The 16,774-nt window shown below is 48.9% G+C and overlaps 1 protein-coding gene across 1 annotated transcript in view; it reads right to left on the reverse strand.

Annotated features, from left to right (window-relative positions):
• The window catches only part of Smad9 (SMAD family member 9), a 53,528-nt gene that overhangs the window by 7,964 nt on the left and 28,790 nt on the right, over positions 1-16,774 (reverse strand). Inside the window, exons 2-5 of the mRNA XM_052180505.1 lie at positions 14,916-15,533; positions 11,385-11,642; positions 6,951-7,172; positions 324-580 (exon numbers count right to left, since the gene is read on the reverse strand). Coding sequence (XP_052036465.1) covers positions 324-580; positions 6,951-7,172; positions 11,385-11,642; positions 14,916-15,327 — 1,149 coding nt within the window. The 5' untranslated portion in view covers positions 15,328-15,533. The remainder of the gene's footprint in view (positions 1-323; positions 581-6,950; positions 7,173-11,384; positions 11,643-14,915; positions 15,534-16,774) is intronic.

Here is a 16,774-nt window from a genome sequence, read left to right on the forward strand (position 1 = left end):
ATCCCTCATCCCTAACTGAAGACAGTTAATGGGTTTTATGGGGAGTCAGTTATATTTAAGGGTGTTTCCCCTGGTAGGCTGACCTCAACCACACTAGTTCCCTTGGGTGACCCTACACCCAGGAATATATGAGCAGTGGAAGTTTGACTCCATAATTTAAAAAAAGAAGACAAGATTCAATACATTTTTTAGAAAGAAAAAAAACAAAGAATCTGTTATCCACCTGAACTGGCCCAGCAAATGCCGAGCCGAGCACCAAGAGCGCGTTGTGCTTTCTTCCCATTTTCCACGTTGTAATCCCAAAGTCAACACAACACTCTTACCTTCACAAAGCTCATCCGAATCGTGCACATCTTGGTCAGCTCGTACACCACTTCAAAGCCGTGGTGCACCGACTGGGCGAGCAGCTGGGCGAAGAGCTGGTTGTTGAAGACCTTGAGGCTGCAGCCGCTGGGGATCTTGCAGACGGTGGCTGGGTGGAAACCGTGCTGGTAGTTGCAGTTGCGGCTCTGGACAAAGATGCTGCTGTCGCTCACACACTCCGCGTACACCTCGCCCCCAACGTAGTACAAATGCACACCTGTGGGCACAAAACCACGCTCTTGCTTCTCTGCTTCCTTCTCAATGGCTCCTAGCACCTCACGCGATGGGACCGGCGACCGTCAGCTTAATTCCTACATAATCCCTGGCCATAGAAGAGAAGGTGCGCATGCCCAGAATACCCGCTTGTTTTCTTTGACTTTTCCTACAAATCCATTAAAAACTTAACCCTGGCAGCTGGAGAGATTGTTCAGCTCCCAGCACCCAAACGCTCCATAATTCCAGTTTCATAGGATCTGTCGCCCTCTTCTGGCCTCCATAGGTACTACATCTACATGGTACTCAGGCAGACCTACAAACAGGCAAACACCCATAAACATAACATAAAGAAAAAAATTAGACCCTACCCAGATGAATGGCCATTCTCAAGAACGAGTCAATAGTCTCCCACGTACGACTGCTTCCTTTTCTTTCGATCTCGCTCACTTCAAAATTAGCTTCCATAGAAGCTGAGGAGGAGGGCGGCCCCATAGGAAGACCAGCAGTCTCAGCTAACCTGGACCCACCCCCAGGATCTCTCAGACACTGAGCCACCAACCAGGCAGCATACAGCAGCATAAGGCCCCCGACACAGACAGCAGAGGGCTGCCGGGTCTGGCCTCAGTGAGTGGAGATGCTCCTAAGCCTCGAGAGACTTGCGGCCCCCAGAGAGTGGGGTAGTCTGGTGGGGGTGGGGGTGGAGGGATGAGGACATCCTCTTGGAGACCTGGGGTGGGGGTGGGTAGGGGACTTGGGGGTTGGTATGGGATGGAGAGAGGTGGGACTGGGGAGGGGGATGAAGATGGGACTGTAAAAAAGTATTAAAGAATAAATAAATAAATAAATAAATAAATAAATAAATAAATAAATAAATAAAATTAACTTCCATGATACTAGACACAAAAGAAACACACCAATCAAAACCCTACAAAGTCCTTCATACCCACATATAAACAAAAGGTGATCACAGGAGGCCCAGCTAGTGTCGTGGACTTGCTACTGAAATCCACACACTACACCCACCCCAGGGCTTGAAGAATCTTACTAACACTTAAAAATCTATCTCTTTGGCTCACGCCCTTAATCCCAGCACTCAGGGGCAGATGCAGGTGAGTTTGAGACCATCTCAGCCTACATAGTATTGAGGCCAGCCAGGGCTGCACAGTGAGGCCCTGACTCAAAACTAAAATACTAAGCCGGGGCGGTGGTGGTGCATGCCTATATTCCCAGCACTCTGGGAGGCAGAGACAGGCAGATTTCTGAGTTCGAGGCCAGCCTGGTTTACAGAGTGAGTTCCTGGACAGCCAGGGCTACACAGAGAAACCCTGTCTCGAAAAAACCAAATCCCCCCCCCCAAAACAAAACAAAACAAAACAAAAAAGACCTAAAATACTTCTGCGTAAAGGCTTCAGGGAAATGTCACTCACCCCTATAAATCACATGTGTGCCCCTGAGAGACGGGGACATTCTCGACACACTTCTACACGCAGTCCTGTAACGCAAGCCACACATAGCTTTTATCTGCTTACCTAACACTCCTGGGATTACATTTCAAAAGGGACGTACTGAATAAATAAAGTGTGCTGCACACACACAGCAGATTTTATTCAGCTGTAAGAAGCATAAATACATGGAACTGGAGAGTGTTAGAAATAAACCAGACTCAAGATCCTCCCCTTCCCCTCCCCCACTACCTTCCATCCTCTCCTACCCCCATTCCTTCCATCTTCCCCTCCCCCTCCTTTCTCCTTCTCTCCTCGCACTTCTCCTCAGCTTCCTTCTGTTTTCTTCCATGATGGGCACCAGGCCTGACCCCCACAACTCAGGCACTGGTGACCATGAGGAAGTGGAAGGGTGTCTTTGGCTGGAACAGAGTGTCTCTGCTGGACCCTCACAAGCAAAACCAGGGCTGCCTCCCCTGGCCATGCTTGTACTCAGCGACAGTGATTGACAGTGAGTGACTGATCGACAGTGATTGACAGTGACAGGCCAATCAGCTGTATAGTTGAACTCAAAGCAGCCTGTTCATCCCTGTCCAGAGCTCCAGACACTCTTTTTTGTTTGTTTATTTTTGTTTTTTTCGGGTTTTTGGATTTGTTTTTTGTTTTTTTTTTTGTTTTTTTTTTTGTTTTTTTTTTTTCTGAGACAGGGTTTCTCTATGTAGCCCTGACTGTCCTGGAACTCACTCTGTAAACCAGGCTGGCCTCGAACTCAGAAATCCGCCTACCTCTGCCTCCCAGAGTACTGAGATTACAGGCTTGCGCCACCACCGCCCGGCTTGAGCTCCAGACACCCTTGACGATTAGCCAGCTTTTAAAAAGCTCTGCAGAGAAGGCAGCAGAGGCCAGGGCAGTGCCAAGTACAAACTCCAGGGAGGGGTGAGCTGTGTCAGAGGCTGAGGATTTACTCCAAGGACAGTGGGAGGGACAGCGGGGTTCCCTGAGCTGTAGTGGCATCTCGGGCTGGGCCTTCTGTGCTGGTCCTCCATGTGTGTTCCCTGCAGAGCAGTGAGGTGCGCCGCCCATCTCTGCCTTTCAACATCCATCTGCAGTGTGTGCTATCTGCTGCTGCAGAAGAGGACCCCAGAGACCCACTTGTCCCTGTCCCTACAGACCTGTCACACCCAGAGCCACAGGACTACTGCAGGTTTAGTGGGTATTTGAACCGAATGACCTTCAAGTGCATAATCCTCCCGGAACCTACTGCAAAGAACAGCTAAGATTTTTTGAAATTCAAGCCTGGTCTGCGTGTGTTTAGGGGGTGGTTTTCATTCTGTTGAAGCCTTATCGGCAAACCCTGCTCGAGCTAGCACAGGAGGGAAAGGGGAGGTGGGTCCCTAGAGGAAAAAGGCAGTGGAGCCTAAAACCGAACTCTGAATATCAGGTGACAGCAGCATCTGCAGGAGTCACATGATCACATCTCTTCATTAGCAGCGGCTCCAGGAGTCACATGGTCACATGGTCACATGGTAGCCAACACAGTGGCTTTGAACCCTGTCAGTGTCAAGATCACCTGGGGCAGATCTGTTCTCAGGTTGGGCCTGCATGCAGTGAGTGACTTGGCAGGGTGCTGTGGCGTCCAAACACTGTTCAGGCAGCCACTGCCTAACGGGGGAGCAATTTGCATTTCCCTACAAATGAATGCTGCCCTGTTGCTTCAGCTGGGAAAACAACAAGTGAGGAGTTTTGCGGCAGTGACAAAATGGTTTGTTAAACATAGGACATCGGACAACATTTGATGTAATCCATTGGCCCACTCCTCTCTTGGACAGTAGTAGACTGACCGTCTTCAGAATTTAGAACTGTCAGGATTTGAGCTCACTGGGGATTGGCCCTCGGGACATGTAGTATCCCTTCACGCTAGCTCTTTATGAAGTGTGGAGGAGTAACACTATGTCTTTTCTCGTTGCAATAAAATGTCATTAACCCCTTGATAGAATACATCATCAGTGTGTTCACCAAACTGAGAAGCTTTGATAAAGAAGGGGAAACAAACATACTGTTAAAATCCTAAACCTGTTCTCACACCAAGCCATAAAGACTAAAGACCTCAAAGAAAACACCAGTGGAGGCTGGCTCAGTGGGAGAGCATTCACCTACTACAACCAAGGTCCCAAGTTCAGTCCCCAGCAACATCTCCACAGGCACACACACACACACTCATACATTGGCCATGGCAGCACATGCTCCCATGCCCAAGAGGCTGAAGCAGGATTCTCTTCAGTTCCTGGCCAGCGTGGGCTCCACAGCAAGACCTTATCTCAAAAGAACATTCGCAAAAGGGAAAGGTTCACTCAAGATCATGAGGAGAATCCAGGCAATGTGGTTCTCAGGCAAGATCTGCCCAGACCTCAGTTTACATTTCTGCTGGGGTTCTGTCTTTCAACTCCATGTGGTGGCCAAGACCAGAGGCGCTGTGGGTGTGACTTAGGTCTGTAGGGACAGGGACAAGAGGGTCTCTGGGGTCCTCTTCTGCAGCGGCAGATAGCACACGCTGCAGACGGACGGTTGAAAGGCAGAGATGGGCGGCGCACCCCACTGCTCTGCAGGGAACACACATGGAGGACCAGCACAGAAGGCCCAGCCCGAGATGCCACTGCAGCTCAGGGAACCCCGCTGTCCCTCCCACTGTCCTTGGAGTAAATCCTCAGCCACTGACACAGCTCACCCCTCCCTGGAGTTTGTACTTGGCACTGCCCTGGCCTCTGCTGCCTTCTCCTCTGCAGAGCTTTTTAAGAGCTGGCTAATTATCAAGGTATCTGGAGCGCTGGACAGGCTGCTCAATAATACAACTGAATGTACCATCACTGTCAATCACACAGTTGGCTCCTCCTCCTGAGCTGTACCACACGCCTCCTATCACTGTCAATCACACAGTTGGCTCCTCCTCTTCCTGAGCTGTACCACACTCTTCCCATCACTGTCAATCACACAGTAGGCTCCTCCTCCTGAGCTGCACCACACTCCTCCCATCACTGTCAATCACAATTGGCTCCTCCTCCTGAGCTGTACCACACTCTTCCCATCCCTGTCAATCACAGTTGGCTCCTCCTCCTGAGCTGTACCACACTCTTCCCATCACTGTCAATCACACAGTAGGCTCCTCCTCCTGAGCTGCACACTCCTCCCATCCCTGTCAATCACAGTTGGCTCCTCCTCCTGAGCTGTACCACACTCTTCCCATCACTGTCAATCACACAGTAGGCTCCTCCTCCTGAGCTGCACCACACTCCTCCCATCACTGTCAATCACAATTGGCTCCTCCTCCTGAGCTGTACCACACTCCTCCCATCCCTGTCAATCACAGTTAGCTCCTCCTCCTGAGCTATACCACACTCTTCCCATCACTGTCAATCACAGTAGGCTCCTCCTCCTGAGCTGCACCACTCCTCCCATCACTGTCAATCACAATTGGCTCCTCCTCCTTAGCTGTACCACACTCCTCCCATCCCTGTCAATCACAGTTGGCTCCTCCTCCTGAGCTGTACCACACTCTTCCCATCACTGTCAATCACACAGTTGGCTCCTCCTGAGCTGTACCACACTCCTCCCATCACTGTCAATCACAGTTGGCTCCTCCTCCTGAGCTGTACCACACTCCTCCCACCACTGTCAATCACACAGTTGGCTCCTCCTCCTGAGCTGTACCACACTCTTCCCATCACTGTCAAATCACACAGTTGGCTCCTCCTCCTGAGCTATACCACACTCCTCTCATTACTGCTTCAGATATCCAAGGCCCTGCACAGCCTGTGTCTTGCACCATCCTCACACGAGCAAGGAGCCCACTAGAGGAAACTCGTTGGATGCAGACAGGCCGTCTGGCTTCCTCATGGTCTAACGTGCTTGAGGCCCTGGGTTCTTAGTACAGCATAAAAGAGCAGAATTGAAAAACAGAAAATAAAAACCAACCATAAACCTACTACCCAGAAATAAGCACAGGTAACCTCGGCTATACATCTTTTAAGTCCATGTATTTATTTTGTATTTATTAAGTCACAGTCTCATGTAGCTCAGGCTAGCCTCAAATTTTCTGTGTAGATGAGGATAACCTTGAACTTCTGATACTCTGGTCTCTACTGCCCAAGTGTTAAAATCATAGACATGTAGGGCAGTTTTTTAAGAAATAAAATAAAATAAAATGAGAGTCTATTCTATAAGATGTTTTGAGGCCTTTTTCATTTAGCGATGTACTATGAACATCTTTTAGGACATGGCATGTTCTACAGTGTCAAAATCAATGTTTTTTCACAGGATAACATCCTGTAGTGTTTTGGTTTTGGTTTTAGGATCTACCTTTTTAAAAAAGAAACCTTACAAGGGGCTAGGGTGACAGTTAAGAGCACTGGCTGCTTTTGCAGAGGACCTGGATTCAGTTCCCAGTGGCTCACAATTTGTAACTCCAGTCCCAGGGGGATCTGACACCTTTTTCTGGTGCAAATAAATATATGTAGGTACTCACACATACACATAAAAATAAAATAAACCTTAAAATACTCTAATACTACTACTACTAATAATAATAATTCCATTGAGTAACTTCGTCCTGCCTTCATATTTATTGTGAGTCTTATTTGTTGGTTTTTGTAGAGAGGACCCTCTATCTCAGGCTGGTTAGCCTCCTGCCTGAACCTTTCTAGTGCGGTGCCACGACATGTGGACCTTTGTGATGGTTTATCTTTACAGCGCTCCCTGCCAGGCCATCTCTCAAGGTTGTCTACTGACTTTAGAGGCAAAGATTTCGGGAGAGCACAGTCCCCTTCTGCCCCCGTCCAGGGGTGACACTGCCTGGGGTTCGGCTTCCTACACAACCACCGTAGCGGCTTCGGGAGGAGCTCAGAAGCAGCGATGGGGAAGGCTGCTGGTTCTCACCCTTTCCGATGTGCCTCCTGGTGTTTTCTATCGTCGAGTTTCTGTTTACGTTCGAAAGAAGCCCAAGACAGAACCTATTCCTGTTATTGGAAGGGTCGGTGAAGCCGTCTATGAGCACGCTCCGGGAGGACGCCTGGAAAGTCTCCCCGACCCGGTTGTTGAGTTCGTAGTAGGCGACCGAACACCAGTGCTGCGGTTCCTCGTAGCACACCGGCCGGAAGTCTGAAAAGCAACAAGAGGGAAAGAAGGTCAGCTCTGGGCCCGGGAGCCCGGGATTCCAGCAGCGAGCCCAGACGGCCAGAAAGCTAACTGTAGGAACTCTGCAGCCCTCCTGTCTTGGGCTAGCTCATTTGTTTATTGCATCCATGAGCTTAAGGCCACATCCTTGTTGATTTCCATAGCAAGGACTCTTGTTTACAGGTGTAATGAAAGGAGGGGCCTGGGAAAGGCAGCCCCCGGCAGATTGACATAAAATGTTACCAGCCCCAGAGTAAACACAGCTAAGAGAGAGGGGGCAGGCCACCCCATCCAGAGAAAAAGATGGCATCCTGTTGTTACAGAACTGAACTGAATCCCAGTGTCAAAGCCGTAATTCTGCAATAAAGTAATGATTAATTTTTATAAAAAGTATGAATATGATAACAAACTGAATCGAAAGCACTGAATGAATTATATTCAAGGAAAAAAGCAGGATCACATTCTCTCTGTGATACACAGATATCTATTTATATATAAGTATATTTTAAGGAGAGCTGGCTTCTCAGATTGGCATCCTCTTGTTAGTATAACCAGGCGGAATCCCGCCAGTACAGGTGAGCTTTTACGGGGCAGGTGTGCTATGCAAATATGTAACTTAATTATCCTGTCCTTTAGCCCTTGGGCCCGATCCTATGTTTTAAACACAGCAGGGAAATTCTCTATGTGATAAGTAATGAGTGAGCAGGCAGGCTTTTCAGGCTCTTGGTTAGACACTAAGGAGGCGAGAGAGACACCTAGGCGAGAGAGACACAATACAAGGCGTACTTGTAAACAAGGGTGTACAATGACCTCCTTAAGAGGAAACAGTAAAGACACTTTGAAGGAAGATGCTCCTCCTTATATCAGCACAACTCCTAAATTCTTTGAGAGGGAAAAAAGGCTAATCTCTTAATTCCTTTACAGCAACCTCAGGCAAGGCTTATATTGAGTTTGTGAATATCCATTAAGTAAAGGGATTTATGAATAAAACTGTGAGGCAAACTGTCACCTTGGGCACCAGCTGTGTGTCTGCAGTCCTTAAATTATAACTGTGTGTGCCAGCTCTGTGTGTGCAGGCCTTAGATTATAACTGTGGGCACCAGCTGTGTGTGTGCAGCCCTTAGATTGTAACTGTGTGTGCCAGCTCTGTGTGTGCAGGCCTTAGATTATAACTGTGGGCACCAGCTGTGTGTGTGCAGCCCTTAGATTATAACTGTGGGCATCAACTGTGTGTCTGCAGGCCTTAGATTGTAACTGTGGGCACCAGCTGTGTGTGTGTACAGCCCTTAGATTGTAACTGTGGGCGTCAACTGTGTGTCTGCAGGCCTTAGATTGTAACTCTGGGCGCCAGCTGTGTGTGCAGCCCTTAGATTATAACTGTGGGTGCCAGTTGTGTGTCTGCAGGCCTTAGATTGTAACTGTGTGCCAGCTGTGTGTGTGCAGCCCTTAGATTGTAACTGTGGGCGCCAGCTGTGTGTGTGCAGCCCTTAGATTGTAACTGTGTGTGCCAGCTGTGTGTGTGCAGCCCTTAGATTGTAACTGTGTGTGCCAGCTGTGTCTGCAGGCCTTAGATTGTAACTGTGTGCCAGCTGTGTGTGTGCAGCCCTTAGATTGTAACTGTGGGCGCCAGCTGTGTGTGTGCAGCCCTTAGATTGTAACTGTGTGTGCCAGCTGTGTGTGTGCAGGCCTTAGATTGTAACTGTGTGCGCCAGCTGTGTGTGTGCAGCCCTTAGATTGTAACTGTGTGCACCAGCTGTGTGTGTGCAGCCCTTAGATTGTAACTGTGGGCACCAGCTGTGTGTGTGCAGCCCTTAGATTATAACTGTGGGCGTCAACTGTGTGTCTGCAGGCCTTAGATTGTAACTGTGGGCACCAGCTGTGTGTGTGTGCAGCCCTTAGATTGTAACTGTGGGCGTCAACTGTGTGTCTGCAGGCCTTAGATTGTAACTCTGGGCGCCAGCTGTGTGTGTGTGCAGGCCTTAGATTGTAACTGTGTGTGCCAGCTGTGTGTGTGCAGGCCTTAGATTATAACTGTGTGTGCCAGCTGTGTGTGTGCAGGCCTTAGATTGTAACTGTGGGCACCAGCTGTGTGTGTGCAGCCCTTAGATTGTAACTGTGTGCCAGCTGTGTCTGCAGGCCTTAGATTATAACTGTGGGTGCCAGCTGTGTGTCTGCAGGCCTTAGATTGTAACTGTGTGTGCCAGCTGTGTGTGTGCAGCCCTTAGATTGTAACTGTGTGTGCCAGCTCTGTGTGTGCAGGCCTTAGATTGTAACTGTGGGCACCAGCTGTGTGTGTGCAGCCCTTAGATTGTAACTGTGTGCCAGCTGTGTCTGCAGGCCTTAGATTGTAACTGTGGGCACCAGCTGTGTGTGCAGGCCTTAGATTATAACTGTGTGTGCCAGCTGTGTGTGTGCAGCCCTTAGATTGTAACTGTGTGTGCCAGCTGTGTGTGTGCAGCCCTTAGATTGTAACTGTGTGTGCCAGCTGTGTGTGTGCAGCCCTTAGATTGTAACTGTGTGTGCCAGCTGTGTGTGTGCAGGCCTTTGGGCACTTTCAGCTTCAGATATGATTAATTTCACACTGAAGAGGTTCCTACAACTCTCCTCTTCATGTTTCTTCTTTGGGCAGCTTCACCGATGCCATAGCACGTGCGTTATGGAGACACACTAGAGCCGTGGTCCCCAACCTTCCTACTGCTGTGACCCTTTAATACAGCTCCTCATGTGTGTTGCATGTAGCTTTGGCTACCCCGCCTGTGCTCCAGGAATGGGCTGTGCCACCAGCCCCCACCCAGCTTCCCTTGAATCCACGGATAAAAGACACACACACACAATTGTTCCTTTCCAACTTGCCTTAGGACACAATTGGTGGGCACTGCTATCTACTGCCTGGAAAAGTGTGCCCTTAACAATATTCCTATCTCCGTAGCTCCCACCTGCCCTAAACTTTAGCTGCTAAAATACTTCTAGTCCCTGATAAACACCCCGACCACCCGCCCGTAGAAGCCGCCACTCGCCCCATCCTCCCCAGACTTCACATGGTTGCTTGGTTCTTCTCTCTCCAAAGCATGGAGAACCTCTATCTCCTCTGTCTCTTTTCCTCTAGGAACCCGGAAGTCCCACCTATCCCTTCTGCCCAGCAATTGGCCCATGGTTTCTTTACTGACAGATCAAGAACCAATTGGGGAACAGGAGTTAGCGTAAGAGCCGCCCCTACAGTGGTGACTCCCCCACACCATAAAATTATTTTGCACCTGCTTCATAACTGTAATGTTATTACTATGGATTGTAATGTAAATATCTGATTTGCAGGATACTGATATGTGACCCCCCCTATAGGGGGAGTTGAGACCCCCTTCCTCTTACATATGCTTTTTCAATCTAGCATGAAGCTCCTAGAACCTTCGGCCGCTGCCTCGGCTTCGGAGCAGAAAGAGAGGATTAGTTGGAGTGGGGGCCTAGCTTTGCATTTCCCTGAGTTCATGAACATGGCTTTTGTAGTAAAAGATGTCTTTGTATTGCTCAGAGACAAACAAAGGCCTAAACTCGGTTCTGCTAGCTCTCAGGCCAAAACTCATTAGTTAGTTTTAGTTAGTGCATGAAGTACACGTGGAGATCAGAAGACAACTTTGTGGAGTCCACGTTTTCGCTTTCCACTTTTACATAAGCTCTGGGGATGTAACTCAGGTTGGCAGACTCATGTAGCTAGTGCTTTTCCCTGCTGAGCCAGCCCTTCCTTTTAGCATTTAAATGTTCATGTTTTTGTCATACAACAACATGTCAATCTTACTTCTACACCCAGCAAAGTAGCATGCGTGCCTGTAACCCAGCACTGGGGAAACTGAGGCAAGAGACTGGTGGTTTCTGGACCAACCTGTATAAAAGCAGGGACCATGTTTCAAAACAAACCAACCAATAATCACGTATTTTGTAATCCCCAGGGATGGCATTCGATTCCATTTACAATCTGAAAGAGGGAGGACTGACTGGATCCAAAAATAAGTATCTGCAGTTCTACTCCAAACTGGGTCCAATCCTGATCATTCTGAAGAGTGGTGAGTTACACAGCCCGGGCCCACAGATGGCTCTGTAAACCAAAACCATAGCCGTGCAAGATGTGAAAGGCACTGTAGACGCGTGAGATGCGACAACCACACTTATGATCAGCCACGTGCGCCCCGTTTCCCACCGACTGACCTGAGTGTTGATAGGGACTGTCTGACTCAGAAGGACTTCCGGGGGAGTGCGGGTAGCTGGTGGAGCATGGAGACTGCGGGAACACGTGGCCTGGCGAGGAGGGCGGTGCCGGACCAAGAGACTGCTGGAAAGAGTCAGGGTAGGTGGCATTGTGCGGCATGAGGGGTTCGCTGTGCAGCGAGGCGCTTCGGAACTTGGCCAGGAGGCTGAGCTGAGGGTTGTACTCGCTGTGTCTTGGTACCAGCACTGGAGGCAGAACTAGGAACAAGGAGAAGATCAGAGGGTGCCTTAAGCTTGGCCCGCGATGGATTGGGACAGCGGTTGTTAACCTTGACCGTTTGTGAGAGGACTGTTTTTCCTCCACCAGCCCCCTCTCCACACATTCATTGTGTTCGTGGAAAGCTCTGCGCAAGGTCAGCTCTACCAACGAAGAGCCTGTGGGCTACGCTGGCACCAGCCCTCCTTCTTGCCAGCTGCATCTTAAGCAGTTACAGTTACCAAGTTCGGGGGGCTCCCATGCTCTCCCACCCATCTGTTCGCATCTCTCCTCAACCCTGCCGACAAAGTCCTTTCTAAAAGAGGCATAGTTGGTTCCAAATGCTTGCAGTAAAACCCTAGGTGAGGCCCAGAATATTTTCCATTAGAGCCCACGTTGAATTATTTAGACGATTAGCCCCAAGCTCAGACGCCTTGCTGCTGCTGAACTATTCTACGGCCTTACCACAATGGCCTAAAAGCAAAAGGCCGAAAGCCATCAAGTAAAATAGAAGTGGTAAATGAAGAAATGAAGTACAAAAGCAGAGCCAACCTGAAAACCTATCAATTAAATGTGTTCAGGGCAGTGGTTCCCTCCTAGCCTTCCTCCACCTGCGCAGTACTTGAGGTGGAGGCCACGGGCCTCACACGGGCGGGGCAGCAGGCATTGACAGTGCATCTTCTTGTGTCATCCTCTGAACAGATGGGCTTACAGGCCTGTGCCAACCTGAGTTCCACTCATCAAAATGAACATGAGTGACAGCTATTTACAAATTATTATTATTATTATTATTATTATTATTATTATTGGTGGTGGTGGTGGTGGTGGTGATGGTAATTTTCAAGGCAGGGTTTTTCTGTAGTCCCAGCCATCTCCCAACTTACTCTGTAGACCAGGCTGGCCTTGAACTCAGAGATCCACCTGCCTCTGCATTCCTAGTTTGGGGATTAAAGGCGTGTACCACTGCCTGGCCCAAATTATTTGATTAAGGAGACTAAGAACCTGAAAAGGGGGACCCAAGTTTTCCTGGTTACGTGGGACCACATTGGACCCTGAAAAAACCCCGAGGGTGGAGTTCTGACCATATCAACAGCTTGAGTATCTAGAAGGCTGCCGAGTTAGACAGCTGTTGGTTATCCCTAAGATATAAGTGCCACAATTGTACCCTTGAGGACATCTTGCCAGGCCGGTCATTGTCACGGTCCACAGCTTTACAGCTAGGTGGGACCAGTTTTCTTCCCTAGTAGCTTACATAACTCCTTCAGACACTGAGAACCAGCCCTCAGGGAGCAAGCAGTCTTCCAGGTCAGTTTCAGTTTGATTCCTTGTAAGGAAAATCACCTCATTCTATCAAAATTTGTTAGGAGTGAGGGAAAAAACTCTATAGCTTAAATATTATTTTAAATTAATATTTATAATTTTAAATTATATAATCTCAGTTCATCTTTTTAGAAATTTAAACCTACAATTAATGACACAAAAGCTATGCACATATATAAAACATTCAGACATTTATCTTAAGAGAATCCTAAACTGAAATGATACAGAGAAACCCTGTCTCAAAAAAAACAAAAAAAACAAAAAAAAAAAAAAAAAGGAAAACTCAAAAACCTCTTTAAAATCTGGCTTTTTAGTGAGTATCTAAAAAGAAAACAAAGTGTATCTTTACACACATCTTATCTGTGATCAAATCTTATTTTAGAACTGTTACTCAGAAATTATTCTTGAAAGATTTATTTTCTGAGAATATGGGGGGCGGGCAGATATGTGCTGGTACCACAAAGGGAGTTGGATCCCCCAGATCTGGAGTTACAGGCAACATTGGTGCTGGGAACCAAACTGAACTGAGGTCCTTTGCAAGAGCAATGCATGTGATCTTATCAGCTGAGCCATCTCTCCAGGCCCAGAATTTCTTAATGAACGTTTTCCCATTTAGATATTTTTATATAAACTCAGATACTGTTAACGGGGTTTTGTTTTGTTCTGAGTGGGATGCCAGCTGTCCTCAGATGGTGGAGATCAAACCCTGGGCACTCACGATTCCTGGTATGTAAAGAGAGTCCAGAGAAGGAGGGAAGGCAGGATGACATCCGGAGCAAACTCATCAGGTTTGCTGAGAGGGTGGGACCTTCCAATCACAGACAGGATCCCAGTCCCTGAAGCAAGCCTGGCACACGGGGATGTGATGTTCTTAATGGCAAGATGGCAAGTTTGGGGAACTTGAAGGGTGTGGCCTGCCGTGGACGGGTTTGGATACAACACTATAGGAGGAGAATACTTGGGCTTCCATTCAGACAGCACAGTGGGGTGGGGTGACCCCCCCCCACACATTCCTGAAGCTAGGCAGTTAGTCAAGAAAACAGAGAAGGTGCCCATTACAAACTGCTTCCCCCTGGGAGCCCACGGGAACACCCACCCCCACAGGAAGGTCAGGAAACTGCTACAGTGGAGAAAAGAGCAGACCTCTTCCAAAGGGAGAGCAAGATAGACAGACAGATGGACACACCCACACACCCACACACACATGCATGCACGCTCAAGCGGGTATGTGAAGAGTTTTGAAACATAATTTTCTGTATTTAAAACATAAAACCTAAAGCATTTTGAAGGGCTGTGAGCATCGGTCAGAGGCAGAGTGCTCCCATGTGGTTTGCGAAGCCTTGGGTATACTCCCAGCAAAGGGTAAAAGGGGCACTAAGGGTTTTTCAGGGAGAGAGCGCTGGCTCACATGTGTGAAGTCCCGGAAGCCATCCCAGCAAAAACGTATTTAGGAACAATGGCCCACCTTCCCCAACCTGGACTCTTTCAGCAATTCTCGTTGGCTGTTTCTGATGGATGGGACACTTTCCCTGTAATGGAGATCCTACACCCAGTCTTCAGTTTAACCCTAATAGTCATTGAACTCAGTCTGCATGGGGGAGAAGGGGCTTCTCTTCCCATGTTTCTTCTCTCTCTCTCTCTCTCTCTCTCTCTCTTCCCCCTCATTCTTGCCCCCCCCCCGTTAACCATTAAGGCACCCAATCTCTAAAGAACTAGGAAGAATTTAGTTCTCCTAAATCCACTCAAAACAGCATTTTCCAAAACCCTACCAACCTTACAAGCCTTTTCATCTAAGAGTATCACGATTTTCTGACTTCGTGGTTTCTTCCCTGTCCCCCACCCCCACCCCACATCCTTACATCCGGAGTATGGAGATCATTTTCCTGAGGATGTGCCATCCCCAGAGCCTGGTGATCTTGACCTCCAAGCAAGCAGGGCCCCCTGGAAGCACCCACCTGGGGTCTCCACCCTGCGGTAATGGTACGGGTTGATGCAGACCTCCTTCTGCTTGGACCCAAATGGGAACTCGCAGCACTCCAGGGCCTTCAGCTCATGATGGGACTGCAGGTCCGGCCAGCGCCACACGCGGCAGTAGATGACGTGGGGCAGCCCCTTTCGGTGGGACACCTGAAGGCGTCCGTCCAGGGACCGTGGGATGGTGACGCACTTGCTGGGCTGGCCGGGGCAGCTCAGCGCCCTCTCCAGTTCATCCATGGCGCCTTTCTTCTTCTTTAACTTCTTCACCAAAGAGTCCACCGCCTTCTCCGCCCACTTCTCCTCTTCATCCCCCTGCTTCCAGCCCAGCAGCCTCTTCACTGCGGGGCTGGTGAAGGAGAAGAGGGAGCTGATGGGAGTGCTGGGGTGCATAGGAGGCAGACCTCGGGCTCCTGCGCGGGGAAAGAGGAGGAGCCCTTTCAAGGCTTGCAGGGCCCTGGGCAGGTCAGCAGCTAGTACCTGTCCGCGGATGTCATAGGAACAAGCTTGCCTTTGCTTCTGGAAGCAGCGGGGACCGATTCAAATTGGGAGGTGGGCTGACTTCTTCCAAAGCCCTTGAAAGGTAGGGCCAGTTGCCTCTGAAAGACAGAACAAGCCTCTGTGAGCGGTCTGGGTCATTTTCAGAGTGGTCGTGGATGGGACTGAGGGAACAAAGCACCCTCTAGTGCTTTAACTTTAAAATTCCATGAAATTCTTAGGCAAATGGATGAACCTAGAAAATATCATCCTGAGTGAGGTAACCCAATCACAAAAGAACACACATGGTATGCACTCACTGATAATGCTTGCTGAAAGGAGCCTGATACAGCTGTCTCCTGGGAGGCCCTGCCAGAGCCTTACAGATACAGAGTTGGGTGCACTCAGCCAACCATTGCACTGAGTACAGGGTCCCCAATGTAGGAGTTAGAGAAAGGACTGAAGGAGCTGAAGGGGTTTGTAACCCTATAGGAAGAACAACAATATCAACCAACCAGATGTCCCAGAGCTCCCAGTGACTAAGCCACCCACCAAGGAGTGCACATGGAGGGACCCGTGGCTCCAGCTGCATATGTAGCAGAGGATGGCCTTGTTGGACATCAATAAGAGGAGAGGCCCTTGGTCCAACGAAGGTTTGACAGATGTCTAGGGGGATCGAGGGCAGGGAGGTGGGAGTGGGTGCAGGGGTGAAGGAACACCCTCATAAAAGCAGGGGAAGAGGCATAGGAGAGGCGGTTTCTAGGGGAGGGGGAACTGGGTAAGAGAATAATACCTGAAATGTAAATAAATTAAAAGAAAGAAGAAAAAAAAAGAAAAAGGAAACTCCAGGTAAGAGAATAACACTTGAAATGTAAATAAATTTTTAAAAAAAGAAAAGGAAATTCCAAGGCACCGCTGAGCCTGCCTTCCCCCTCCTGCTCGCAGCCAGATCTTAGTCACTGCCTTCCAAATCTCTAACCATAGTTTCTCTCTTCCTCTCCATTTACCCAGCACCGAGTACAGCCTGCCTAAACATGGCTGCCTCCTCATCGCATCGTGACTTTCCTCCTTTACCCTCTCTCCCGCCCCAATCGCTTTCCTCCCAAACACAATCCCATCAAGTCATTTTCCTGTTAAAAAATGGTGTGGATCCCTCATACACCAATGAAGGCTCTGCCTGAGTTTCCAGGGTTCCTCAACCCTTCCCACCACATATTTGCTTGCTCTTTATTTCTTGGTTGCACAATTAATCCACCCGCAGTGTAGAAAATGTACATAGGCAGAAAGGGGGATACTGAGACCTCCCACAGTCACTGCCCAGGCCCTAGATCAGTCCTTCACAGTGTGCTTCTAGAAATCACTG

This window comes from Apodemus sylvaticus, chromosome 4 (genome assembly GCF_947179515.1).
Source record: "Apodemus sylvaticus chromosome 4, mApoSyl1.1, whole genome shotgun sequence".
NCBI lineage: Eukaryota > Metazoa > Chordata > Mammalia > Rodentia > Muridae > Apodemus > Apodemus sylvaticus.